General features: G+C 44.9%; 2 protein-coding genes across 2 annotated transcripts in view; both read right to left on the bottom strand.

Annotated features, from left to right (window-relative positions):
- The window catches only part of LOC149313647 (dynein axonemal heavy chain 7-like), a 200,027-nt gene extending 188,560 nt beyond the window's left edge, over positions 1-11,467 (bottom strand). Inside the window, exon 1 of the mRNA XM_089519551.1 lies at positions 11,267-11,467. Coding sequence (XP_089375677.1) covers positions 11,267-11,386 — 120 coding nt within the window. The 5' untranslated portion in view covers positions 11,387-11,467. The remainder of the gene's footprint in view (positions 1-11,266) is intronic.
- Positions 11,468-18,602: 7,135 nt separating this feature from the next.
- LOC149313646 (dynein axonemal heavy chain 7-like) overlaps positions 18,603-27,577 on the bottom strand; it is a 44,037-nt gene continuing 35,062 nt past the window's right edge. The window contains exons 10-12 of the mRNA XM_089519548.1: positions 23,214-23,333; positions 20,990-21,173; positions 18,603-19,181 (exon numbers count right to left, since the gene is read on the bottom strand). Of these exons, the coding sequence (XP_089375674.1) occupies positions 19,044-19,181; positions 20,990-21,173; positions 23,214-23,333 (442 nt within the window). The 3' untranslated portion in view covers positions 18,603-19,043. The remainder of the gene's footprint in view (positions 19,182-20,989; positions 21,174-23,213; positions 23,334-27,577) is intronic.

The raw sequence follows: 27,577 nt of genomic DNA, 5'->3' as shown, positions 1-27,577 counted from the left end.
CCGAAGTCAGGATGCTCGTACCTTCTCTGCTGTAAAGGGACGTCTCTCAGGTAAGTCCAACGTTCCATTTCCTTTTAAATGGCTTTTGGCTCAACTTATTCAGCTCATGGCCAGTGGCCAGGCGATTTGGCTTGAGAATGAACTGGCACTGAAGCTCACGGGGCAGCTGTTCTATCAGGAAAGCCCCCTGAAGGTTCAGAGGGCAAACACAGCCCTTTGATCCCTGCACCTGAGGCAAAGTGTCACGAATGTGGCTCATTTTGATTCCAAATGGATATTCGTGTCCAATAAGGGAATACGGAACATCTTCTTTCCCAGAGTTCACCCACAGCTGATAGTCTTTTCCACAGCCATTAATTTCAAGCTGCTGCAGGACCACGAGGATCACATCATTTGTTGTGTCCATACTGGTTATGGTTAAAGTTTTCGAATATGCACAGTTTCCAACATCCTTTGTAATAATCTTCAAGGGAATGTTCTTGGGGTAGTCTTTTGCTTTCTCTTCTTTTATTCGACTTTGGAGTCAAGTCAGCCACTTCTCTTTCTGTTCCACGGAACTGAAACTAGCAACGCAGTTAGTGGTGGGCCATCCTAAAACGAAAGACTTTTCCAGGCTAGCACTGTCCTCGCAGACCTCTTCCATGCAAGATGTTGTCCACATTTTGGAAAGGCATGCCTGTCTCTTCAGTTTGAAATGCAACTGTGACTTGGGTTTGGCAACCACGATGGTACCAGTGAAGAGGAATATGTGACATTCCTGGGTCTGTAGGCCTGTCTTTAGCTGTACACGTCCATCCAGAAGGAATGTTCTGGTGGGACAGAGGAAGGACTGTAGAAGTGGACATGTCTCTGGACTGACGGGGGAGAAGCAAACTTCCCTGGCACTTGAGTCGAAAACTATTTTTACCTTTTCTGGTTTTTGTGGGTGAGTTACCTTATAAGAAGACACTTCTCTTCCCCACCTCTCCTGGAGCTGAAAGGGTAGTTTTTGGAGAACCTGCCTCTGTGTGATGTATTGATCTAAACAGGCTAGACCAGGTAACTCTGGATTACATTTTGCAGACTGAAGTTCAACCAATAGATCACTTAAGTCCCAAAGTTGACAGTAGTCCTTTGACTTGAGGATTGGGTACTTATAAAGCCGGTTTAGTAAAGATGCTTCTATTTCTGTTGATGCACCATATCGCTCCTCTAATCTGTTCCACACTGTCTGCAATGCCTTAACTAGATCTGACATGTAGGCCGCGTAGATGCCATGAGTAAGGTGAGCTCTTCATCTGCTTGCAGCTTCAAATCTCTAATGGCTCTCTGAAAAGTTACCTTCCATAAGATAAAGTCTTCAGGAAGGTCTGAGAATTTCTGGACTCCCTTATCTCTAAGGTCCTTCCTGGGAGTTTTAAACATGAGTGGTGAACAAGACTCCATGAAGGTGGGAATCGTCTCTGCAGGCTGGAAGAAGTGTGGACTCCCTTTAGTTGACAAATCAGCTTGACTGGCAGGCAAGTCCATAGATTCTCTAGGCCTGTAAGCCGGGGCATGTTGAATGGCTACACTAGCATGGCTGGGAATTTGGCTCCCCGCCATGGGCTTCTGGTCTCCAAAGGGTTCATTGACTGCCATATTTATAGGTGGACAGTCACGATGGATGATCTTTTCTTTGCAGACAGATTTTTCTGAAGGCCGAAGCATCTTGCTAGCATCTAAGTTAGGAGGTGACTTGACCACTGGATCCTGTGGGGAGCTCTCATCCACAAGGAACAAGGTAGATATCCTGTCTCTAGGCTCTTGTGTAGGAAGCAACCTCACGGTTTCTTCACTCAGATCATCCTGGAAGGTCTTGGCTAAAATGCTGGCCTTTATGGACAGTTTTGAAGCCTCCTTAGCCTTGAGAAGAAGTTTCTTTTCATTCTGAATAGCAAGTTTTTGCCTTTCTTGTTCTGCTTTCAGGGCAGCTTCTTGCCTTTCTTGCTCTGCTTTGAGGGCAGCTTGCTCTGCTTTCAGGGCAGCTTCTTGCCTTTCTTGCTCTGCTTTGAGGGCAGCTTGCTCTGCTTTCAGGGCAGCTTCTTGCCTTTCTTGTTCTGCTTTGAGGGCAGCTTCTTGCTCTTCTAAATCAACCTCTTGACGAAAAAGGGTTAGTTCTTTACTGGCCATTGCTGCCTCTTCTTCGGCATGCAATATTTTAGCCTTTAATTTCATCTTTCTACTTTAAATTGTTGGGCTACCATAGACGAACTCCAGCTAGCATGGGAAGAAGAACTGCCACTACCACCTTTACTGGAGCGGGAACCATGCCTGTGGGAAGAAGACCTGCTGGTGTGACAGGTTTTTGAGCTCTTTGTACTTTGAGGCTTCCCTGGGTATATTCCTCTGCTGGACTTGGCACTGCCGGCAGGGGACTTTTCACTCTCTTTATTAAGCTCTAAGCTCTGCAGCCGGAACTTGACTGTGTCCAAAACTGCGCTATATTCCTTTTCTTTATCCGCGACTTCTTCCAGGAACTGTTTTAGTCTGGATTCTGCATCGGGATTGTTAATGGTTTGAAGTGTTTGGATCCTTTTATTCACCACTTCTTTCCACTGTAGGAAACTGGATTGCTGGGCAAGCTCTCTTCTTTGCGTGTCTTCTGAGTCGCAGACTGCTGACAGCAAGGACATGGCATTTTGCAGACTCTTCCAAGCTTCCAGTTCTTTTACACTTAAGTGACTTTCCTCTTTTAACAGCAGTTCTAGGGCCTTCTCAGTCGGGTGTCTGTCCCTAAGAGAACGAGTGTCATGTGTGTGTCCATGTGCTAGTTCTTCAGAAAGCCTATCCATTCTGGCTGGTCCTAGTTGCCAACGCAACAACTCAGCAAGGATGAAGAGGACAAACGGTGTAGTGCTGATTTTACTTACAGCCTGCTACTGCTCCGCTTTCCTACTGTCACCACTCTTATGCTACTTCAGCACAGCCAGACCTGGAGTCGGTAGAAGAGTCTTCTAGCTCCTTTCTTCAGGCTTGCAATGTGAACAAACATAAAACACACATTAATCTCTTCAAAAAACTCTATCCATATACTTGAATGGAAAAAGTTCTCTCTAAAATGGCCGCTGATAATGTGCTCAGAACTCTGCAGGAAGAAGTAGAACTAAAATGGCCGCCGACCATGTGCTCTGGATTATGCAAGAAGAAATGGCTCCAAAATGGCCTCCGACCATGTGCTCTGGACTCTGCAAGAAGAAATGGCTCCAAAATGGCTGCCAACCATGTGCTCTGGATTCTGCAAGAAGAAATGGCTCCAAAATGGCCGCCAACCATGTGCTCTGGACTCTGCAAGAAGAAATGGCACCAAAATGGCCTCCGACCATGTGCTCTGGACTCTGCAAGAAGAAATGGCTCCAAAATGGCCGCCAACCATGTGCTCTGGACTCTGCGAGAAGAAATGGCTCCAAAATGGCCGCCAACCATGTGCTCTGGATTATGCAAGAAGAAATGGCTCCAAAATGGCCTCCGACCATGTGCTCTGGACTCTGCAAGAAGAAATGGCTCCAAAATGGCTGCCAACCATGTGCTCTGGATTCTGCAAGAAGAAATGGCTCCAAAATGGCCTCCGACCATGTGCTCTGGACTCTGCAAGAAGAAATGGCTCCAAAATGGCCGCCAACCATGTGCTCTGGACTCTGCAAGAAGAAATGGCTCCAAAATGGCCTCCGACCATGTGCTCTGGACTCTGCAAGAAGAAATGGCTCCAAAATAGCCTCCGACCATGTGCTCTGGACTCTGCAAGAAGAAATGGCTCCAAAATGGCCGCCAACCATGTGTTCTGGATTCTGCAAGAAGAAATGGCTCCAAAATGGCCTCTGACCATGTGCTCTGGACTCTGCAAGAAGAAATGGCTCCAAAATGGCCGCCAACCATGTGCTCTGGATTATGCAAGAAGAAATGGCTCCAAAATGGCCTCCGACCATGTGCTCTGGACTCTGCAAGAAGAAATGGCTCCAAAATGGCCGCCAACCATGTGCTCTGGATTCTGCAAGAAGAAATGGCTCCAAAATGGCCTCCGACCATGTGCTCTGGACTCTGCAAGAAGAAATGGCTCCAAAATGGCCGCCAACCATGTGCTCTGGATTCTGCAAGAAGAAATGGCTCCAAAATGGCCGCCAACCATGTGCTCAGTACTCTGCAAGAAGAAATGGCTCCAAAATGGCCTCCGACCATGTGCTCTGGACTCTGCAAGAAGAAATGGCTCCAAAATGGCCTCCGACCATGTGCTCTGGACTCTGCAGGAAGAAGTGGCTCCAAAATGGCTGCCAACCATGTGCTCTGGACTCTGCAAGAAGAAATGGCTCCAAAATGGCCGCCAACCTTTCCCCCTTTTACAACCACAGAGACTTCTTCTCCCTCTATGTGAGTCTTGGGATCTTGCTTCAAAGCAGGGACTTGCACTGGGACTCTCTTTGACAGGCCGGAAGCGGAAATGGCCGCCAGGTTTTCTTACACTTTCTTACACTTTCTCATACTAGGTGCTCAGGACTCTGGAGTTTCTTACACTTCTTACACTTTGACTCTCTTTGACAGGCCAGAAGCGGCAATGGCCGCCAGGTATTCTTACACTTTCTCATACTATGCGCTCAGGACTCTGGAGTTTCTTACACTTCTTACACTTTGACTCTCTTTGACAGGCTGGAAGCGGCAATGGCCGCCAGGTTTTCTTACACTTTCTCATACTATGTGCTCAGGCCTCTGGAGTTTCTTACACTTCTTACACTTTGACTCTCTTTGACAGGCCGGAAGCGGCAATGGCCGCCAGGTATTCTTACACTTTCTCATACTATGTGCTCAGGACTCTGGAGTTTCTTACACTTCTTACACTTTGACTCTCTTTGACAGGCCGGGAGCGGCAATGGCCGCCAGGTTTTCTTACACTTTCTCATACTATGTGCTCAGGACTCTGGAGTTTCTTACACTTCTTACACTTTGACTCTCTTTGACAGGCCGGAAGCGGCAATGGCCGCCAGGTTTTCTTACACTTTCTTACACTTTCTCATACTATGTGCTCAGGCCTCTGGAGTTTCTTACACTTCTTACACTTTGACTCTCTTTGACAGGCCGGAAGCGGCAATGGCCGCCAGGTTTTCTTACACTTTCTTACACTTTCTCATACTATGTGCTCAGGCCTCTGGAGTTTCTTACACTTCTTACACTTTGACTCTCTTTGACAGGCCGGAAGCGGCAATGGCCGCCAGGTTTTCTTACACTTTCTCATACTATGTGCTCAGGACTCTGGAGTTTCTTACACTTCTTACACTTTGACTCTCTTTGACAGGCCGGAAGCGGCAATGGCCGCCAGGTTTTCTTACACTTTCTTACACTGTGAAGACACACCCAACCAAAGGTGGTGGCAGGTTTGGGTGTGCAACGCCGGTACCCTGGTGAGATCAAACTCTTTACCCAAAAAGGCTCTGAAGCTGAATGTAAAGTTCAAAAGGGGGGAAATTAATTTAAAGGACAAAAATAAAGAATGAAGCTGGTGCAGGGTCTTTCAGCTCCTGAATTCCTCTATTTTCTTGCTGATAGTAACTAAAATGGCTAACTTGGTAACTGATTTGGCTAAAGTGTAAGAAATGCCCTTTCCGGCTGTCTGGGCCTGTTTGTCACCAAAAGGCAGCTCTCTGCCTGCTCACAGCAAAGACTGCTCCCAGCTAAAGGCTTCCAGCTACAACAGAGCATGCTGGGAAAGGACAAACCTAACCTGGAAATAATGCAGGGGAATCCTACAGCTCCTGCCACAACTAATACAAAGAACTTTTCTACACTAAACATACTATGGCCTGAACCAATGTGAAAGAAAATGCAGGGGGAAATTCAATCAGTCCTGGCAGGACATCACATGGCTTGTGTTTGTTATCATTATTGGTATGGTTGTTTGTAATTGTGTCATATAAAAAATAAAAAAAAATGGGGAAAAAATCCTATATATTATGTTAATATCTCCCGCGAAACCCTAGGAAGCTGTTAGGCCATCTTCCACTCTGGGACTGAGCTGAACCAAACCTCCTTAGCTAGAGTAAGGTGCCTGCATCACGTGCCTCATTCTCATCATCAACCTGTTAGGCAAACTTTGCAAAAAGCCATAAACTGAGGTATGTATGTTTAAGGAAAACAGCAGAATAAACTCTGTCCTTGCCAACTGAAGTTCACAGAGTGTCAACGCTTTGTGTGTCAAAGGGTGTTCAAAGTCCATGAAATTACCAGTGAAGGTGAGAGGGCTTTACGTGTAATGAGGCACGGAGAAGCTCAGAGAGGCAGATGATCACACATCTATATCAATGTGCCTGGAGTCTTAGCACAGCATTCACTGAAGTGTTAGGTTTCTGGTCTGCGCCACCTCATATGGCAAGGAGAATGCCAAATCGTGGCATTTCAGATGGCAGGATGACCACAGGGGGTTCTCCTAAATGAATCAAGAGCTTCCGAGGGCTGGCCAGTCTCCTGGCAAACATCCAATGGACATACATGCGATGAATTAGTTCCCTGTATGTTTTCTTGTCGTTGTGTGCCTTCAAGTCATTGCCAGCTTATGGTGACCCTAAGGCAAACCTATGCCAGGGTTTTCTTGGCAAATTTCTTCAGAGGGGGTTTGCCTTTGACATCCTTTGAGGCTGAGAGAGTGTGACCTACTCAGTGGATTTCCATGGCCAAGCTGGGATTTGAACCCTGCTCTCCAAGTGTCCTAATCCTACACTGGGAGTGGCAGTACAGAGCTCCAGCAGTGGATGAAAGTACACATAACCCCCTTTGAATATTCTTTCTACACAAGGAGGGGTTGTGTGTCCCTTCCCCTAACAAAACTTAGCATCAGGGAGAGGGCGAGACTCTTTTCTCTGATGTGCTTGTAACCCCGGAGAGGTGTGTGCATGAGTTGTATGAGAAGTGAATGAACAGTGTCAACAGTTTGTGCATACTTTGATCATTGTGGGAAGTTGAGTCATCTTAAGTATAGAACCAGAAATGGAATAAAGAATTAGCAAATAAACAGTATACCTTTCCTGTGAGCAAACAATATACCATTTCCTGTGAAGAAAACCCTTCTCTCCTGTGAAAAGGGGGCTGGAGCGGGGGGTTATGACTGACACAAAGTACACAAGTAAACTGAATAGATAAAGGCAAAAATAAGCTTTTTTTCTGGCCAGATTAAGATAGATGGGTTTCTGTGCCACCCACTGCAACAATTGTTGGCAGCAGTATATCTGAGATCCGGAGTTTGCAGACTTCTAGCAAACTTTACAGGGAAGTTTTCTCCATTGCTCCGGCTGTTTACAGCAGACATCAACTCGTGATCAGCAAGAGAAAAATGTTTCCTGAATTATCAGCTGTTCCTATAAAAATGGAATTATTATTACTACACTTCTCCAGAAATAGACTGCGAGGAACAAAATGTTTATGCCACGGACAGCCACCTGTGATTTAGAGTGTTGCTACAAGAAGAAATCTGGGTGTCTCAATTTATACTTTTGTTTTCATTGTGTATGGAATGCACTTTCTGGAAGAGCTTTACGTGCCATAAATATAAAACATCCGAGCACTTCTGAGAAAACTGAAGGCTCTTGTAAAACCAAAGCAAATACATGGGAACATTGTACTGAAGACACAAGAATTCAGTCATGCTTAAAAAAAACAATTCAAGGCAAAAGAATTTTTATTTATATGCAACAGTCCATCAGTTGCCATGAATTTGTACTCATGAAAACCATGTTAGGCTTTTTGCAATGTTATCTTCATTTTAAGATTGTAAATGCTACCACAGAATTCAGTTATAGCTACGCTATGCTGATGAATCTCACTCTTTCTTTAACGCTAAAATGTAAAGCTTTGTTTGGGATGTCTTAAATATTAATGAAATATATAAATGCAACGGAAACAATCTAAACTGTGCTGCAAACACATTTTTCTTGTTTGTACTGACTATATCCAGATTTTGCTCTGTGGAACCCCTTATATAAAATATTTCCCTTCTGTTTTGCATTCATGCTGTAATGTATGGTTTTCCCATTTACAATGCACACAGACACACAGAGTTCAATCTGAATCAGCTATTGCTTTGAAACTCACAGAACTACTGAAAGCACATTAAGACTTTTGAACGAACCCAGACTTTTTACTAGAATAGCCATCATTGAACTTCTATTTTTAAAAGCCATTTGTGGTTGCAATCCCTGCTTCTCTCTTTTAGGACATTTATTAATGTGTATTATTTTATTGCAAACTTTTTAAAAAGCATGCTGTCAATTGCACTCTTTGTAAATTGCTCTAAATACTGTGACTTTAATTGGAAGGGCATGATATATTGATATAACACAGATAGATTATAATGCCTTGTTGTGTGCTTTCAAGTCATTTCCAACTTAGAGCAACCCTAACGTGACTCTATCGCAGAGTTTTCCTGGCAAGATTTGTTAAGAGGGGGCTTACCTTTGCCTCCCTCTGAGGCTGAAAGTGACTTGCCCAAAGTCACCCAATGGGGTTCCATGGCCAAATGTGGATTCGAACTCTGGTCTCGTCATAGTCTAATTCTCAAACCATTACACTGTGCACTCATTCTGTATTATAAAACCAGCATAATGTTAACATATGTAACAATTATAATACAATTTCCTTAAGTACCCATCTATACTGTAAAAACATTTCTCCAGGGGCAGAAGAAAGCTATTCTAGATTTCAAATGCTCTTATACTGTTCCTTTAATGCTGATTCTCTTTACAATAATTATGCATCTATTTAACATTTAAAAATGTCTCTCCCCCTTCCATAGCTATAGAGAAAAGCTGGATAATGTGGCTCTCTCCCAATGTTACCATTACCATCCCTAGCCAGCATAACCAGGAATCAGGGACACTGCTCACAGCCCTCCTTTCATCCATTATAGGACCCAAGGCAGCTTTTATGGCTTGGGTCCAGGGTACTTGGAGGACCGCCTCTCCCCATATAGTCCGCCTCGCACACTCAGAACATCTGGGGCCAACCTATTGGAGGTCCCTAAGTCTCGTTTTGTAACGACCTCACAGAGGGCCTTTACTATCTTTGCCCCCACTTTGTGGAACAAGCTCCCTGTACAGCTTCGTTCCTCTGCATCGTTACTTTCTTTTAAAAAAGATTTAAAAACACACTTATTTCGGCTGGCATTCCCACTTCAGTAATCCTGTTATCTTTTGCCCCAACTACCTTAAAGTTGTTGTCTTATTTTTGCCCTGATATTTTGATTGTTTGCTTCCCGTCCCTACTCCTCTGATGATGTTTTAATTTTTATATGTAATATTTTAACTTGTATTTTATTGTCTTCTTACCTGTAAGCCGCCTTGATCACATTTTGGAAAGGCGGGGTAGAAATAAAGATTATTATTATTATTATTATTATTATTTTAAAAATTAAAACAAAGTACAGTTAAACCCCAAGAGACAGCATGATGTAGTGGCTTGAGTGCTGGACTAGGAGTTTGGGAGACCAGGATTCAAATCTTTGTTTGGCCACGCAAACCTACTCTGTGACCTTGGGCAGGTCACATTTTCTCAGCCTCAGAGGAAGGCCAGGATAAACCCCCTGCTGAATACATATTGCCAAGAAAACCCTGTTATTAGATTCACATTAGAGTCAACGTAAGTTGGAAACAACGTGAAGGCCCACAACAACAACACGCAGCTCAAACGCATTTGATAAAAAATATTTAAAACCCATTAAATAAACAGTTTTGTTAAAAACACTAAATTAAAACAAAGTGAAAAGGATAAAAGCAGCTCCTTTTTCTACAGTTAAGAGCCAAAGGCCTAAATAAAAAGGTGGAAAGAGAGCAGATGGCGGCCAACAGAGTCTCTCTGGCTGAGCTATCCACAACTTGGCTCTCTCCTCAGGGTGACCAGGCATCCTCCTTTCTCAGGACATGTCCTACATTTCAACCTTCTGCCCAGGAGGAATTCCAAAAGGTCCTCCATTTTGAGCATGATTACGAAGCATGAGCTTCTATTTATATGAGTGTTTTAGCTTTTATTTCGTAATGTCCCCCATTTTTCTTGAATGTCATACATTTCGCGGTGCCTCGTCCTCCTTTGTTCCCCAAATTAAACCTGGGAGTTGCAACCTCACAACCTCTGGAGGGCTACCTGCATCTCATCTCTGGGGAAGAGAAACTCTCTCTTTCTCTCTGAAAGAAAACAGGAATGACAATCATGTTTACTAGCAAGGAGGGGCACGTGCGATAGTAGCGAATGCAGTGAAACCACAAGCTGTCTTAGTCTGTTACTTCAAATCACACATCAAGGTCATTTTTTTCTTTTTGGAATGCTAACCAGGTCAATGTTTTCTTCATAACATCCCTGGTCTCCCAGAGACTGGCTTTAACGTACTGCAAAACCGTGACGTTTGGTATGCAGAAGCTACAAGACTGGTTTTTGCCGGTATCCCTTAGCATGTTTCAACAAATCAGACCAATTCAAATCAATAGGATGTTCAACATTGTCTCCGCGCTACTAAAGCTTCAAAATAGCTCATTGCTCATAAGGAATTGTTATCTTAAGATTCAGAACACAAATCTGAATTGCTTATAACCATAGGTCATCATAGTAGATAACAAAGTTGAAATATAACCATATAAAATATCATGTACAATTTCAAACACCATTTCTGATACTACTAAACTTGCCAATCAGAATTCAATATAGAAAATGAAGCCGTAAGAGGGGTAAACCTCAACGTTTGGGGGATGCCTAATAACTTGCATGGGCTTCAGCAAAGCCACTGAAAAAATTGCAGCTCTTTTAGTGACAAACGTTGAGGTTTATTAAAAATCCAAAATTCTATTTTTTGGCAGATGGACCAATTGTTTTTAATGGATAACAACCCCACAATATATTTTCTTCTTTGCCAGCGTACAACTAAACAAATAAAGGAGTGGCTTAAGTTAGGAATGTCTGGATGAAAGGCATCATCTTTGATAGGAACATACTTTCTGGGGACCAGGCAAATAATGATCTACTCACTCTTTTCTTCCCTGGTCTCTCTTGTGTTCTTTCACTTAGTAGTATCAATCTGTTCTTATTTGTAATGCCTGCTATTGGGAGGACTGCATATTTTTAAATGTTAAGTCAGCCAGATCTCCCTGGAGCTTGCTACATGAGAACAAATGTAAGGAGGCTATGAGTATTAGAGCAACAACAGAGAGATACTGAAGTATGCACAGACACATGCACACTTCATGCATGCACTTATGAGGCTTTAACTGGACAGGTTTTCTCTTACCTTCCAGGTAATGCAGCAGGGCATGGCAATGAATGACAAAGATGGTCTGTCCACCTCAGCTGGTTGGAGGATAAAGAATAAATATTGGGATGCATATGTAATCCATAACAAGTAGGACATACAAAACAAACTTGTAGTATTGTCCTCAGGGTACTGTTCTCTGCATCAGGGCTCCAGACAGCAGTTCCTTCCAGGAAGGCCTTCCTCTTCCCTACTCCAAATGTCATCCCAATTCACGTTTCTTTCCAAACTCAACCTGACTACTGAGCCTTCTCAGTCCCTACTACATTGTTGGGGACTAACCTATTATCTCCCATACCATTTTTCCTGCTGCAAACCTTGGGTTTTTCCCCAAATATAATGATGCATCTGTTTCTCAGGGGACTCAAGTGGTAGAGCAAGTTGTTCAAACTACAAGTCACTGTGTTAGAATCCTGTTAGTATTCTACCAGATAGTGATTAGGGTTGAAGTATAGTAGTTGGGGATGATGGGGCTTTAGCTGCAGTTAGTAATGTAGATAGTGATGTGTAGTGCATAGCAGGGCCAGGTGTCTTATCGGGTGGCCTTGAGGGCCTGGCTCTCTGAGGGGGGAATGTGCTTTCAGTTCTGTGGGAACCAGGAGGGGCTTCGCTTGGCGGGTTTCTGCATGGGAGGGGATTTTGTCTTTTGGGAATTCTGTTACTTTGTCTGTGGGAGGGGTGTGGTTAGTCTCAGCTAAGAAGCTGAGTGAGGCACATGTCTGATTCTGGATCTATCAATAAAGTTCTGTTGGTTATATCATCAAACTGACTGGTTGATGGTCTGGGGTTCTGGGTGCTAACTCTGACAGTTAGCTGAGACTCACCACACCAATTTCTGCAACAACCATGACGGACCAGGAGGCCAAGGGGGAAACTGCATCCTCCAAGGAAAGCCAAACGACCGAGGCCGTGGAGGACACTCAGACGGAGGCTCGAGGAACCGGGGCCGTGCCAAAGGCGGTGAGGCAGCAGTTGCCGCAAACCCCACTGGCACCTGTGCAGTGGTTTGGCTTGCCAGTGGCGCCACCCCGAACGAAGGAGCGAAGGCGTGCTGCGCGCTGGTCGGACTGGAACACAGGCTTCACACAGCCGCTGCAGCTGCCTGCTGGTGAGGAAGCCGACTTGGAGACGCAGGTACAACAGCTGACGGTGGACATGGAGGGGGTCCAGGGCACCCTAGCCACGATCCTAGAGGTCCTCCAACGGCTCACGGGTGAAGGAGGAGGGGGAGCAGGAGCAGGAGCAGGACCGGCCCCTGCCCCAGCAGTGCTGCCCCCAGGGGCTGGAGCTGGCGTGGGAGCTGGGGAGGAAGAGGCTTTGCCCCAGGGTCCCCCACCGGTGCCCCCCCCCCCAAGACAGAGCGCAGGAGGCCCAGGCTAGGAGGCTGGGAGTCAAGTTTGATGGGGATCCCCAAACACTGCCTTACTTCCTATCGCAAATGGCAGACCACATGGAGGAGTGGGGACCCACCTTCCCCAACGAGACAGCCAAAGTAAAGTGTGTGGCTAGACACCTCAAGGGGGAGGCTGCGAACTGGCTGGTGCAGCTATACGACTGCCAGGCCACTGAGCTGAGAAGCCTAGCAGAGTTTATGAGAGCTCTAAGGGCAAGATTTGAAGATCCCTTTCGAGCTAGCATCGCCCTGGCTGAACTTAAGGCTTTGGATCAGGGATCCAGGTCGGTGTCTGAATATGCAATGGAGTTCAGGAGCTTAGTGGCCCAAGTGCCTGACTGCACCGAGGGCATGAAGATTCAGTACTTTAAAGAGGGACTGCGTCCGGAGATTGTGAGATGGGCTCTCACTAGAGGCAACCCCCCCACCACCATGGAGTGGATCAGATTGGCTGGAGAGGCGGAGGCCATCCAGCAGGAGGTCAAGATGCTGACTCAGAGGAGAGTGAAAGATTCCAAAGGGAAGGGAAACAGGGCCCCAGCCCCGAAAGCTAAAGAGCAAGGAAGCTCCGCGGAGAGCGAGTGGGAGAGAAGACGCAGACTGGGCCTGTGTTTGAAGTGCGGCAATAAAGGTCACTTAATTGCAGCCTGTCCTGACAAGGGCCAGGAGAGGAAACCCAACCCCCCGCAGGCCCCCTCTGGCAAAGCGGCTAAAGGGGGGAAAGGCAAGCCAGAGAAAAAGACTTCAGCTGATCGCAGCCTGCAAGCAGCGGAGGAAGGGGAATCAGAAGTCTGGACAGACAGTGGAAGTTCAGAGCCTGAGGAGGGGCCTTTAAACTACCCGAGCCTGCCTTAGAAAGCGGCGAAAGGCGGGCTGATGAAACAGAAAGCTGCGTGCAAATAGTGAGTGGGGGTGTCCCCCTGTTTTCATTGACTGTGACTTTGATGGTGGGGCCAAAGAAAAGGGCCATGCAACTGATTGAGGCCATTGACTGTGGGTGCACCAGGTGCTTGATAAACCCTGCTGTGGTCAGCAGTTTGGACATTGCAACTCACCCCTTACAAGAGCCCATACCTTTCACGCAGATGGATGGGTCTTTGATGGGTGGGCAAGCAGCAGAGAGGAAAACCGCCCCCGTGTGGCTTGGTGTGGCAGACCATTGGGAACAACTCCAGTTGGTGGTGGGGCACACTTACAACTACCATTTAATGCTGGGAATAGAATGGTTGCATTACCACAACCCCTCCTTAAGATGGAGGGACAGACAATTGATTTTTGATGATCCGATCTGCAGAGAGCATTGCCTTGACCAGGCTATTGTGCTTCCTCCTCTCCTCCCGCCGGTGCCACGCCCGGGATTGATTCCAAAGGAGGCAGCTGCCCATTTGGAGACTGTGCAAGGAGAGGGGATGATAGACTGTGTTGGGGAGGGAGCGGATTCCTTCCCTCAGTGCTATCAAGATTTGCAGGGGGGTTTTGAAGCCAAGGAATGTGATGTGCTGCCTCCACATAGAGAGACGGATTGCACCATTGAAATAGAGCCGGGGGCGCCGTTGCCTAAGCCTAAGTTGTACTCAATGACCCCAAGGGAACTAACCACCTTAAAGGAGTTTATTGAAAAGAACTTGGCCCGGGGGTTTATTAGGCCATCAACTTCGACCTTTGCCGCTCCTGTCTTTTTCAGGGAAAAGAAGGATGGCTCTCTACGATTGGTCACGGACTATCGCAATTTGAATGGGATTTGTAGTACCAACAAATACCCCTTGCCTTTAATGAAGGACATGCTGGGACGGTTGGTCACAGGCAAGGTTTTTACCAAGCTGGACTTGAGGGATGCTTACTACCGTGTGCGCATCAAAGAGGGGGATGAATACAAGACTGCATTTAATTGCCCCCTGGGGGCATTTGAGTACCTCGTTCTTCCGTTTGGTTTATCTGGGGCCCCTGGGATTTTCATGAGGCATATTAACGAGGTACTACATGACCTATTATTCGAGGGGGTCCTAGTATATCTGGATGATGTGCTTATTTACTCCAAAGACTTGGATAGCCACATTAAGTTGGTCAGAGAGGTACTCAAGAGACTGTTGGATAATCAACTGTATGTAAAACTGTCTAAATGCCATTTCCACACTGAAAAACTAGACTTTCTGGGGTATAGAGTTTCTAACCAGGGCATAGAAATGGATCCTGCTAAAGTTCAAACTGTATTGGATTGGGCGCCACCAAGGAACCACAAAGATGTTCAAAAGTTTTTGGGCTTTGCCAACTTTTACAGGCAATTCATTCCTGATTTTGCCAAGATTGCTTTGCCCATAACTGACCTGTTAAAAACTAAATCTTTGGACAAGAAAGGGGGGGAAGTGGTGCCTAAAGGCAGCAAAGTGCCCAAACCTTCAACTCCAATTCTGTGGTCAGAGGGGTGCCAGCGGGCCTTTGACCAGTTGAAGTTGTTGTTTAGTACTGAACCCATTTTGCTTCACCCAGACCCAGATAAACCTTTTGTTGTACACGTGGATGCCAGTGATTTTGCCATGGGTGCTGTATTGTTGCAAAGGGACAATGAGAACAAACTTAGGCCATGTGCTTACCTGTCTAGGAGGTTCCAAAAGGCTGAAATAACTTGGCCTTGTTGGGAGAAGGAAGCCTATGCCATTAAACACACCTTGGAAAGTTGGAGACAATTCTTAGAGGGGGCCCCTCAACCTTTTGAGGTGTGGACTGACCACAGGAACTTGGAGGCATTGCAAACTCCTCGAAAGCTGACCCCCAAACAGAGGAGGTGGGCCAAGGACTTTTATAAATACTAATTTAAGCTGAAGTTCTTCCCTGGGCGCCAAAACATTTTGGCTGATGCACTATCTAGATTGCCACAACATGAGGGGAAGGATGCCATCCCAGTGGAAACTATCTTTTCTCCTGAACAGTTGGGCCTGGCCGTGATTACTCGTAGCAAAGCCAAAGCTTCAACTCCACCTCCTACACAGGCTAGGTCTGAAGTTCAGTTGGATGACATTCTGCTACGAATCCAGCGGGTGGCAGATGCCGATGACTGGCTACTACACCACAAGGACTTGTTGTCTCGTAATGCTCAGGGCCTGTGGGTGAAAAATTCTAAGGTCTATGTCCCAGCTTCCATGAGAGAGGACGTTTTGAAGCTGTGCCATAATTCTAAAGCTGCTGGACATTGGGGTTATCTAAAGACTTGGCACAAGCTGCGCAACACCTATTGGTGGGAGGGTGTGCGTGCTGATGTGGAGTCTTATGTTAAGAGTTGCCCTGTTTGTGCTAGGGCCAAGCCTGTGGTGGGCAAGCCTAGAGGTTTACTTCACCCTTTGCCCACGCCTGATACACCATGGAAACACATTGCTATGGACTTTATAACTGATCTGCCACCAAGTAAGGGCAGAGACACCATTTGGGTGGTGGTGGACATTTTCTAAACAGACGCATTATGTGGCTTGTAAAGGGATGCCCTCAGCTTCTAAGCTAGCTGATCTGTTTATTTCCCATATATACAAATATCACGGTTTGCCGGATAGAATAATCTCAGATAGAGGCAGTACCTTCACCTCTAAGTTTTGGAGGGTATTGCAGAAAAAATTGGGGGTTCAGTTGGCGCTCAGCACGGCCTATCACCCCGAGACTGATGGACAATGTGAGAAAACGAACATGGCACTTGAGAGATACCTTCGGTCTTACACTAATTACTTGCAGGACGATTGGTATGACTTACTCCCTCATGCTGAGGTGGCTTTTAACAGTGCTGTCCATAGGAGTACTGGACAATCTCCTTTTTTGATTAACTATGGCTTTGAACCCAAACTGCTGCCTGCGTTGCCAGCCAAAAAGTCTGACCCTGTTTCAGTGACTCAATGGTCTGAGAAAGTCAAGGGGGCCTGGCCTATGATTACTAAGGCATTGGAGGACGCCAAGCGTCAATACAAAAAAAATGCGGACAGGAAAAGGTCAGACGGTTGGGACATTAAGCCCGGGGACATGGTGTACCTGTCCACTAAACATTTGAAGTCCAGGTTTCCCTCTAAGAAGTTGGGTCCCAAATTCATTGGGCCTTTTCCTGTCAAGAGACTGGTTAATGATGTCACTGCTGAGGTCACTCTTCCCAAGTCCTATCGTCATCTTCACCCCGTTTTTCATTTTAGGTTATTGAAACCGGATCGGGGCACGGGTCATTGGAAGACTACTGACTCTCAGCCTTTGCCTATGATGATTGATGGGCAACAACATTTCGAAGTTGCTAAAATTCTGGACTCTAGAGTGCATAAGGGCAAACTCCAGTATCTTATATGCTGGAAGCATTTTCCTGTTGATCATGATGAATGGGTTTCTGTTGTTCATGTTAATGTGCCTGATTTGGTGGCTCGTTTTCATGCACAGTACCCTGACAAACCTTCTCTTTCCTCTGTGACTTGATTTCTTGCTTTCCTATGCTTCTGTCTTTGGGGGGAGGGGGTCTTCTTTTCAGGGGGGCTGACTGTTAGAATCCTGTTAGTATTCTACCAGATAGTGATTAGGGTTGAAGTATAGTAGTTGGGGATGATGGGGCTTTAGCTGCAGTTAGTAATGTAGATAGTGATGTGTAGTGCATAGCAGGGCCAGGTGTCTTATCGGGTGGCCTTGAGGGCCTGGCTCTCTGAGGGGGGAATGTGCTTTCAGTTCTGTGGGAACCAGGAGGGGCTTCGCTTGGCGGGTTTCTGCATGGGAGGGGATTTTGTCTTTTGGGAATTCTGTTACTTTGTCTGTGGGAGGGGTGTGGTTAGTCTCAGCTAAGAAGCTCGGTGAGGCACATGTCTGATTCTGGATCTGTCAATAAAGTTCTGTTGGTTATATCACCAAACTGACTGGTTGATGGTCTGGGGTTCTGGGTGCTAACTCTGACACACTGGCACTTCTGTTTAGGATACTGGCATAATTGTCACTGAAGCTGTGTAAAACTGAAATGCTGTCCTGCAGCTGAAGTTTTTAAAACAATGATTGACATGTTTGTTCTGTTTGTGGCAGTTGACCATCCCCCCCCCACTTCACTTGGTTTTGCCCCAAAGCATGCAAAAGCAGCAGGTGGAAGGGAAAACTGCAGAAATGTGGACTGCAAGGGACCAAGGCCTTGAACTACAGTGGCTCCTTGGTATTTGCTGACGTTTCAGGACCCACAGTGGATACCAAAATTTGTGGATGTTCAAGTCCCACTAAATACCATGGCATAGTAAAATGGTGTGTCCCTTGTACAAAATAGCATAATCAATGTTTGCTTACTGGCAATTGTATTGGCAATTCATTTAAAAAAAATATTTCTTTACATAAAGAAATACAAGAAATAACCGAAATACGAATACCCCTAATTCCAGAACTATTTTTATTAAACATGATAGAATCACCACACGCAAAATTAGACAGAAACCAAAATAGCTTATTATTGTACCTCATTACGGCTGCATGCATGGTGTTTGCTAGACATTGGAAGGGAAGGGAAATTCCAGAAATGTTTGAGTGGAAAATAAAGGTAATGGAGTTAAAAGAAATGGATAAAATGACTATGTATAGTACAGGGAAAACAGAGCAAGATTACGAAAAGAAATGGGGAAGGCTTGGAGAAATATGGAATTAATGGATAGTGAGGAACATACTGGAAAAATAGAGATAACTATTCCTTTTATTACAAAAATATGTTTTTTTAGTATTTTGCAACCTCTTGTTAAACAATGAAGGGGAATATGTGGGGGGAAAAGGTGGAGGATTTAAGGTGAATTTGGTTTATGTACTTACAGGTAGAAAATTGGTCAGTTTAGGTAAACTGCCCTTCTTCTCACTGTTCTCCGTCCACATATTAAGACAGATCTGGAAATTGTGGTGTTGTTTTTTTTTTCTCCTTTCTGGTTGTGAACATAATGACTTAATACAAAATCAGAGAGTAAGATACTTTTTTAATGTATATAAAAATTGCAATAAACATTATAATAAAAAAAATATTTCTTAGCCGTGGATAGTTGATACCGTATATAAAAAATCCATGGAAATGGCAGACCAACTGTACTAAGACCTGATGTGCTTCCTTCACAGTGTACTTCCACAGTGGATGTGCATGTGGTGTGGTGAACCTATGGCAGCATACATCTCTTGCATTACTTGTGGCCCTGCTCAACTTCAGACCATAAGACCTGGTTGAGGACATACTGTGTCTAACTGTAATGTTCTCCTTGCCTTCTGTTGACCTGCTCCCGTTCCTGTTCCTATCATGCTTGCTGACATAGATCCCATCTATTTCTCTTTGATGTGGTTAGATCCTGGCAGTAGATACTTTGGATCTAAGTCCTACTCAAGGTTGGCAGTGGATGCTCCTGCGCACTATCCATTCTGCTGTCCACACAGTTGTCTTTGAAAGAAGACTGGTGCACTGCCATTGGTATGAGGAATATCAACAAATTGATGAAGACCATCTTGCTGTTTAGGCACACATTCCTCTGAAGGCTTCACTCTAAAAAGCTAAAGTACAACATACAAAAATGATCTTAATGTTTTGAAGAAGCAAAGGGGTCAGACTGGCCTTAATTAAAATCTAGCTGCAACTCCAAACGTCCCAAGTTAAAATGCAGCAAACCCATTGTATTCCAGAGATGGGTGGAAGAAATAATGGCCCCAAAACCATGCCAAGTGGCTCAATTGTGGTTAGAAACTAGGAGCCTGCCAATTAAAACAGGAGTGTCCTCTCATATTTTTTATTTTAACTAATGGTTTAAGATCACCCACATGGAGGGGAGAGGCTGCCAAAACTTCTTCAGGATCAAAGTCCAGTTACTGTTATGAAACAAATCATAGTCAAAACACTGATAGGCTTTTACACCAATCTGATGTTTTTAGTGTTCATCTTTTGGTGTCTAAGCAGATGTTGCTGAAGTAACACAAAAAGGGTTTAAATTATTATCTGGTACATTTAAACTCATCAGTACTCAAATGTAAACATGGTCGAATTTACATGTATTCATAAGAGCTTTTCTGCAGATGTCCAGTCAATAGATATCTCACCAAGAAAGCACTAGCCTTTCAAAGTTCATTTTCCTTTCACTTCATTTGGATGTTTGTTTCAGGAATATAGCATATAAGCACTACTTCTGAGGAAAAAATAATGGTGCATCTGCCCCATTGTACTGAAATGCCCCCTCCATACAGAAATAATATCACCAGATATCAAATACTAGCCAGTGGTCAGTTAAAAAGAACCACTCAACGTGGGTCTACTTCTACTCTGTTTACTTTGCTGTTATTCTTTACTTTACTTTACTTTACTGTTTATCTTTACTGTTATTCAGGAATTAACAGCTAAAGGTCTTTAGCAGTATTACACTAGTTAACAATTAGGATCATTTTGTTTTGGTGCAAACGCTCCCCTTTCCTTCACTTGATCTCTCCTGATTCTGCTGTCCTGGGAACAACAGCCTTTACTTAATGTAAACATTTTAGCTAGTTCTGGGATAATACAAACAGAAAACCAAGTAGAAATACATTTCATTTTGGAAAACACTGGTTTGATTTAAACTGACCTGAGAAGTAGAAATTAAAAATCCTTGGTAATACTAGGAGTTCTGAGAAAATACTTTGGGATGATGAAAACTGATTTGTACAGAAACATTCTGTATAGATCTGGGACTTTCAGATACTTTTTTTCTCATTTAGAGGAACTCCCAGTATTGAAAATGGAAACTGGTGCAAGACTCAGGGCAAACATAGACTTTAATAAATGTTATTTATTATTAGTTATTTAGTGTAAATTTTATAAATTGTCTATACTGTAAGATATATATGTGAGAGTCACTTTACCTTATGCCTGAAAATACATAGTTACAGAATTTGTTTTTCATTTAACTGACACATTCTATTTTCTGGGGGGGAAATGCATTCATCTATTTATCTGCCTCTGATTTCTTGTGTACTTTAATTTCATAACTCTGATTCTTTGTTTCTCTATTTTGATTTAAATAAATATTTCAAATGCACTGCCTCTGAAATTTGCCTCTGGTCATCTGTGTTTTTACTCTCTTGCTCACTGGGGCAAATAAAAAACTTGGTTTTGTGTTCCTTTGTTGATCAGAGGCAGTCTAGAAATGCTGATGCCTTTTTCTCCTTTTACTAAGAGAACACTGCATGAAAATGCTGCAGGCTTAAAAACCGAAAGTCTATCTTTCTAAAATGAGGATTGCCCTTGTAATGCCGCTTTAGAAAAATACCATTTTGTGAGGAAAAAAATGCAACCGACATAGAGAGGACTTGTGGTCCAGCCAGCGAATCCTACTTACTGGAGGCTGTACAATTAAATTTGTGAAATCCTGCATTGAAAGTAAAGCCAGACTCTGCAGTTGCTGGGTCATTAAGGTCGCAGCACAGTTGAAGAAAGACTCTAATTTGGCACTGCTGGCATTTGTGGGCACTTGCTTCCTTTTATTGCCTTGGTAATAGATATTTTGCACTTCTGGAAACCACCTGGAAGAATAAGGAAAAGTTTTGAAGAAAGGATTCACCTGAACATATTTTTCAATAGTTTTGCTTCTATGCAAGATTTTGTCATGCTACCAAAAAAAATCGTTTTCAAACAAACCATTTAAAAAGCCATTTTAAATTCCCTGAGATTGAAAAATTATAACAGACATTACACATAGTAAAGGACCTTTTGGCTTTCTTAAAGTGATGCATAAGATCACAGCCTTTTATCCCAGTCTCAGACAGAGTAATTGTTATTCATCCTGACCTCACAGAAGAGGAATATAATCAATCAAACAAATGAATACCTCTCATATGAAGTAATCAAATTACTTACAATATCAACTGCCTACTCTATGAAGCAGTAGACCGAAAATCTATTTTTAATCACCTGCAAAGTACCTTCCTGGTGAGGAAAATTATGGCTGAAGTGGAAACAAATGCACGAAGAGTAATTGTGAAGACACACCCAACTAAAGGTGGTGGCAGGTTTGGGTGTGCAACGCCGGTACTCTGGTGAGATCAAACTCTTTACCCAAAAAAGGCTCTGAAGCTGAATGTAAAGTTCAAAAGGGGGGAAATTTAATTTAAAGGACAAAATAAAGAGTTTTCTCCTCCCCAGCTCTAAACAGAAGGTACTTTACAGTTTCAGCAATCTTCCGGATGTCATCTTTCTGGGTCTGATGTTAGTTTGCTCTCCTCACTCAATGAAGCTGGTGCAGGGTCTTTCAGCTCCTGAATTCCTCTATTTTCTGGCTGATAGTAACTAAAATGGCTAACTTGGTAAATGATTTGGCTAAATTGGTAACTAAAATGACTAACGTGTAAGAAATGCCCTTTCCAGCTGTCTGGGCCTATTTGCCACCAAAAAGACAGCTCTCTGCCTGCTCACAGCAAAGACTGCTCCCAAACTAAAGGCTTCCAGCTACAATAGATGCATGCTGGGAAAGGGCAAACCAAACCTGGAAATAATGCAGGGGAATCCTACAGCTCCTGCCACAACTAATACAAAGAACTTTTCTACACTAAACATACTATGGCCTGAACCAAAATGAAAGAAAATGCAGGGGAAAGTTTCAATCAGTCCTGGAAGGACATCACAGTAATACTGAAAATGCTATCATTAATTTTATGGCCAGTGCTATCTGCATGCAACAGCCCACTATGGGATGAGATTAGAAACCTCATCTCGAAATCAATTATTTCTTCACTGACAGGAAGAAAAAATCCTTCTTGACAACTGATCGAGAACACAAAATCCCAAGATTAGGTGTGACTGACTTTTAAGCTGCATGTACCAGCATAAAAATATAGCATTAAGTGAGTTCGAGGGCCTTTTCTAACCAGAGAATTCCACTGTGTGTGCAGGGATGTGTCTAAGGCCAGGGTAAAGGTCAGGTCAGAGTGCCATCTAAGCTTTTTATTTCCTCATCCAAGAAGAATCCCATCTCCACCTGAATAACGCCAACATACTGGCAATGAGAGTATGCCACTTTGATCTCTGCATCATGCTTCACAAGGCAATGACATAGAACATTTTTGTCCAAAAATGTGACATTGTCTAGTACAAAACAAAAAGAATTGCTGTGAGGAAAAGCAGTAGATTTATTGGGACTATTTTGGGTCCAGGCTTTTTTATTGTATTATTATTGTTATTATGATTATTATTATTAATTGAGGCGGGAAGCAACAATGAACAACATCAGAAAAGAAATGTGTATGGCAAGCAGGAAAACTGTATACAACTGTTCAGGTGACAACCAATGGAAAACTGACATTATAAGTCTAGTGTATTCAGCAACAAAATAAAACTAAAACATCCCATGAAGTGCTGGATGAGGAACCAGGGAAACCAGGGAAACCAGGGTTCAAATCCTTGCTCAGCCATGGAAACCCATGGGGTGACATTAAGCAAGTTACACTCTCTCAGCCTCATAGGAATCCAATGGCAAACCAAGAAAAACCTATAACTGGGTCACCATAAGCTGGAGTTGACTTGAAGGTACATAACACCATCACTAATAAAATATACACTGATCTTACTTTTTAAAAAGAGTATCTTTGGCAGATTCCATATGCTTCACAACGATATTCTGGAAGAAGGAGAGCTCCATAGATTCTTGGCGTACGTGGAATGCGCCTTTATCAAGTAATCGCAAATCGCTGTAAGGATCATAAAAGCAAGAGTCTGCAAGCATATTTCCACAGTGCAATTGCCTTTGCTGTTTAATGCTAAAACAAAGAATCTCCCATCTGTGAACAATTAGTTATCTTATTTTGTTTGACACCAGTTAAAACTTCTCATAGCCACAGCTTTAATTTCCAATTCTAATTAGCCATAGCCATACATGCTCTAAAGACTGCCATTTGAGGCTATAAGTCTGATTTCATGCAATGGTACCTCAAGTGCACATAGCAGTTAATTTGTGGTTACTTTTACATTTATTTTAATTTCATTAACAACTACATAACTGGATTATAAACATATGGATCTTGAGCTGCCTCAGGGTCATAATCCATGTACAATGCAAATCTTAACATGCGCATCATTGATGGAAGCAGTCTGTGACTTGAACAATATGCTTCAGATGAATTTATCAGAATTTTTAAACTAGGTGATTTCAATGAATCATCGCTCATCTTCATTTCTTTACAGATTTCATTTGTGGTTGCTTATCTTCATTTTCATTTGAACTTATTCACATGATTGTTTTGAAAACATTTTCTTTTATTACCTAGAGGGCCTCTGCAGGCATAAGGAGGCATATACATATAATAAATGGAATGAAATGAAATTTGCAGCAGCCAGCATGGATTATTTTGCAGAGGCGTAAGAAGGTGTCCTAGATCATGCTAAGCAACAGAAAACAATGAATACACAAAGGAAAGGGCTCTAGAAAAAAAATAGGTACCACCAACCAAGATGAATAAGAAATGTAAGTGATCACTCTATTAACCAGCAAACTTTCCCCCCTGCAAAAAGTGCAGCTCACAAGCCATATGTGCCCCCCTAGGATGTTTTGTGGTCCCCAGGGCTCAGGTTTTTTTAATGCTCTTGAATGCCCAAATAGAGGGCAATTTCACCATATTTTGGGGGCCTCCTAGGGAGCCCTTTTTTCCTAACACAAAGTAACCCAGATGCTGACCTCCTGGTAATTTCCTGCTGCAAAAAAAGGCCTCTCCTGGGAAGACTTATGTGGCAAGTGTCTTATTTACTGTCACTATCACATCCATTTGATCCCCGATTAATAACCCCACAGCTACATTAAGTCTGAAATTTGAGCTTGGAAAGTTACTCTTTCTAAAATTCTGTATGTCACTCGCAGCAAAGCCCCCAAACCGTAATTCATTGCTGTTAATAGCCTGACACATATATATGTGTGTGTGCATGATGTATGTATGTGGGGAGGGGGCAATGAGTTTAAAATTTCAGTAGCCAGTTTAATAATCCAATTTTGACCCCAAGCCCAATTTTAAAACTTGTTGCTTTACTACTTTTTTAATTATTTTCTACTTTGAGGGGGACTCCCTCATACGGAGAAGGCGATGGCATACAACCTGTAAAATCCCTGTCTCTAAATACCTCTAAAAATTCCCTTTATCCGTAAGTAGAAAACATTACTCATTACACAAAGAAATAATAATAACAGTGTCCCTACTCATTGCATACACTCTTGCTACCCTCTAAAATGCAACTGCCTTCAAACATCTCTGCTTCTTCTTCTGGATAACAGGAATCGGGGTAAAAGACGGGATTTAAAAATGGGATTTAAACTAGATTTAAATTTTAAAAATCCACAAATGCAGCAAGTTTATCAGAGGACATCACTGTTAAAGTGAATTAATGCAAAGTTAAACCAGAGGTAAAGCAAAGAAAAACGGCAGTTTTTTACTTTCAGAACTTCCCCAAAGTAAAAAGCTTCCATTTTTCTCTGCTTTACCTCCGGTTTAACTTCACGTTAATTCACTTTGGCAGTCATTAACTTCCTGCATTTGTAGGTTTTTTAAAAATTCGAATCTAGTTTAACGGGTTGTTCCCACTTAAGATTTGAAACGATTTAAAATACAACGTTTTTAATAAAATTGATTCAAAATAACACTGTTCTTATCCCGCTATCCGAATCGCTTTGTTCATCGTTCCCATCTGGTTGTTTAAATCGAAGTTTTTACCTGCAAGCGTTCCTACTTGGCATGAAATCGGTGTTTAAATAAAGCGATTCTTCTCCTCCATACCTTATTTGGAGCTGTCAATCAATAGTACGTCAGAATGACGTAACGTTAATCCGGAATATTTGGAAGCGATTTATCTTTTGGCATCGTTTCCATTTCATTGACAGCCAGGGAGAATCCCTTCAGAGAGCACAGAGATCAATGGGGGAGGCTTCTGGCAAAAAGCGAAGCTCTTTCCAGAGGAACTATGGGATAGGTTTTGGAGGGCAGCATCCTGTCTCCCAAGACAGCCAGGGAGAATCCCTTCAGAGAGCCCAGAGATCAATGAAGGAGGCTGCTGGAAAAGCGAATTTAGGAAACCCAAGCTCTTTCCAGAGGAACTATGGGATAGGTTTTGCATGACAGCATCCCCTCTTCATGTCTCCCAAGACAGCCAGGGAGAATCCCTTCAGAGAGCACAGAGATCAATGAAGGAGGCTGCTGGAAAAGCAGGGAGGGAGCACTCTTCCCAAAGATTCTCTTTCCAGGGTTGGAGGAGAAGGCAGATTCCATTTGAGAAATGGAGGGAGAAAGGCTCTATCTCCCCCCCCCCCATTGATCAGAGCCCTTCCTTGCCTGGGCGAGATCAGATGCCTCCTCGCGAGGAGCCTTCCCTTCCCTGCCTGGGCGAGATCAGATGCCTCCTCGCGAGGAGCCTTCCCTTCCCTGCCTGGGCGAGATCAGATGCCTCCTCGCGAGGAGCCTTCCCTTCCCTGCCTGGGCGAGATCAGATGCCTCCTCGCGAGGAGCCTTCCCTTCCCTGCCTGGGCGAGATCAGATGCCTCCTCGCGAGGAGCCTTCCCTTCCCTGCCTGGGCGAGATCAGATGCCTCCTCGCGAGGAGCCTTCCCTTCCCTGCCTGGGCGAGATCAGATGCCTCCTCGCGAGGAGCCTTCCCTTCCCTGCCTGGGCGAGATCAGATGCCTCCTCGCGAGGAGCCTTCCCTTCCCTGCCTGGGCGAGATCAGATGCCTCCTCGCGAGGAGCCTTCCCTTCCCTGCCTGGGCGAGATCAGATGCCCCCTCGCGAGGAGCCTTCCCTTCCCTGCCTGGGCGAGATCAGATGCCTCCTCGCGAGGAGCCTTCCCTTCCCTGCCTGGGCGAGATCAGATGCCCCCTCGCGAGGAGCCTTCCCTTCCCTGCCTGGGCGAGATCAGATGCCTCCTCGCGAGGAGGCTTCCCTTCCCTCCCTGGGCGAGATCAGATGCCCCCTCGCGAGGAGCCTTCCCTTCCCTGCCTGGGCGAGATCAGATGCCCCCTCGCGAGGAGCCTTCCCTTCCCTGCCTGGGCGAGATCAGATGCCTCCTCGCGAGGAGCCTTCCCTTCCCTGCCTGGGCGAGATCAGATGCCTCCTCGCGAGGAGCCTTCCCTTCCCTGCCTGGGCGAGATCAGATGCCTCCTCGCGAGGAGCCTTCCCTTCCCTGCCTGGGCGAGATCAGATGCCTCCTCGCGAGGAGCCTTCCCTTCCCTGCCTGGGCGAGATCAGATGCCTCCTCGCGAGGAGCCTTCCCTTCCCTGCCTGGGCGAGATCAGATGCCTCCTCGCGAGGAGCCTTCCCTTCCCTGCCTGGGCGAGATCAGATGCCTCCTCGCGAGGAGCCTTCCCTTCCCTGCCTGGGCGAGATCAGATGCCCCCTCGCGAGGAGCCTTCCCTTCCCTGCCTGGGCGAGATCAGATGCCCCCTCGCGAGGAGGCTTCCCTTCCCTCCCTGGGCGAGATCAGATGCCCCCTCGCGAGGAGGCTTCCCTTCCCTCCCTGGGCGAGATCAGATGCCCCCTCGCGAGGAGCCTTCCCTTCCCTGCCTGGGCGAGATCAGATGCCTCCTCGCGAGGAGCCTTCCCTTCCCTGCCTGGGCGAGATCAGATGCCTCCTCGCGAGGAGCCTTCCCTTCCCTGCCTGGGCGAGCTCAGATGCCTCCTCGCGAGGAGCCTTCCCTTCCCTGCCTGGGCGAGATCAGATGCCTCCTCGCGAGGAGCCTTCCCTTCCCTGCCTGGGCGAGCTCAGATGCCTCCTCGCGAGGAGCCTTCCCTTCCCTGCCTGGGCGAGATCAGATGCCTCCTCGCGAGGAGCCTTCCCTTCCCTGCCTGGGCGAGCTCAGATGCCTCCTCGCGAGGAGCCTTCCCTTCCCTGCCTGGGCGAGATCAGATGCCTCCTCGCGAGGAGCCTTCCCTTCCCTGCCTGGGCGAGATCAGATGCCTCCTC

This window comes from Sceloporus occidentalis, unplaced genomic scaffold (genome assembly GCF_023333645.1).
Source record: "Sceloporus occidentalis isolate IW3139 unplaced genomic scaffold, rSceOcc1.0.p SCAF_4, whole genome shotgun sequence".
Taxonomy (NCBI): Eukaryota; Metazoa; Chordata; class Lepidosauria; order Squamata; family Phrynosomatidae; genus Sceloporus; species Sceloporus occidentalis.
Note: the sequence above shows the minus strand (reverse complement) of the source record. Positions and strands in the feature narration are given on the sequence as shown.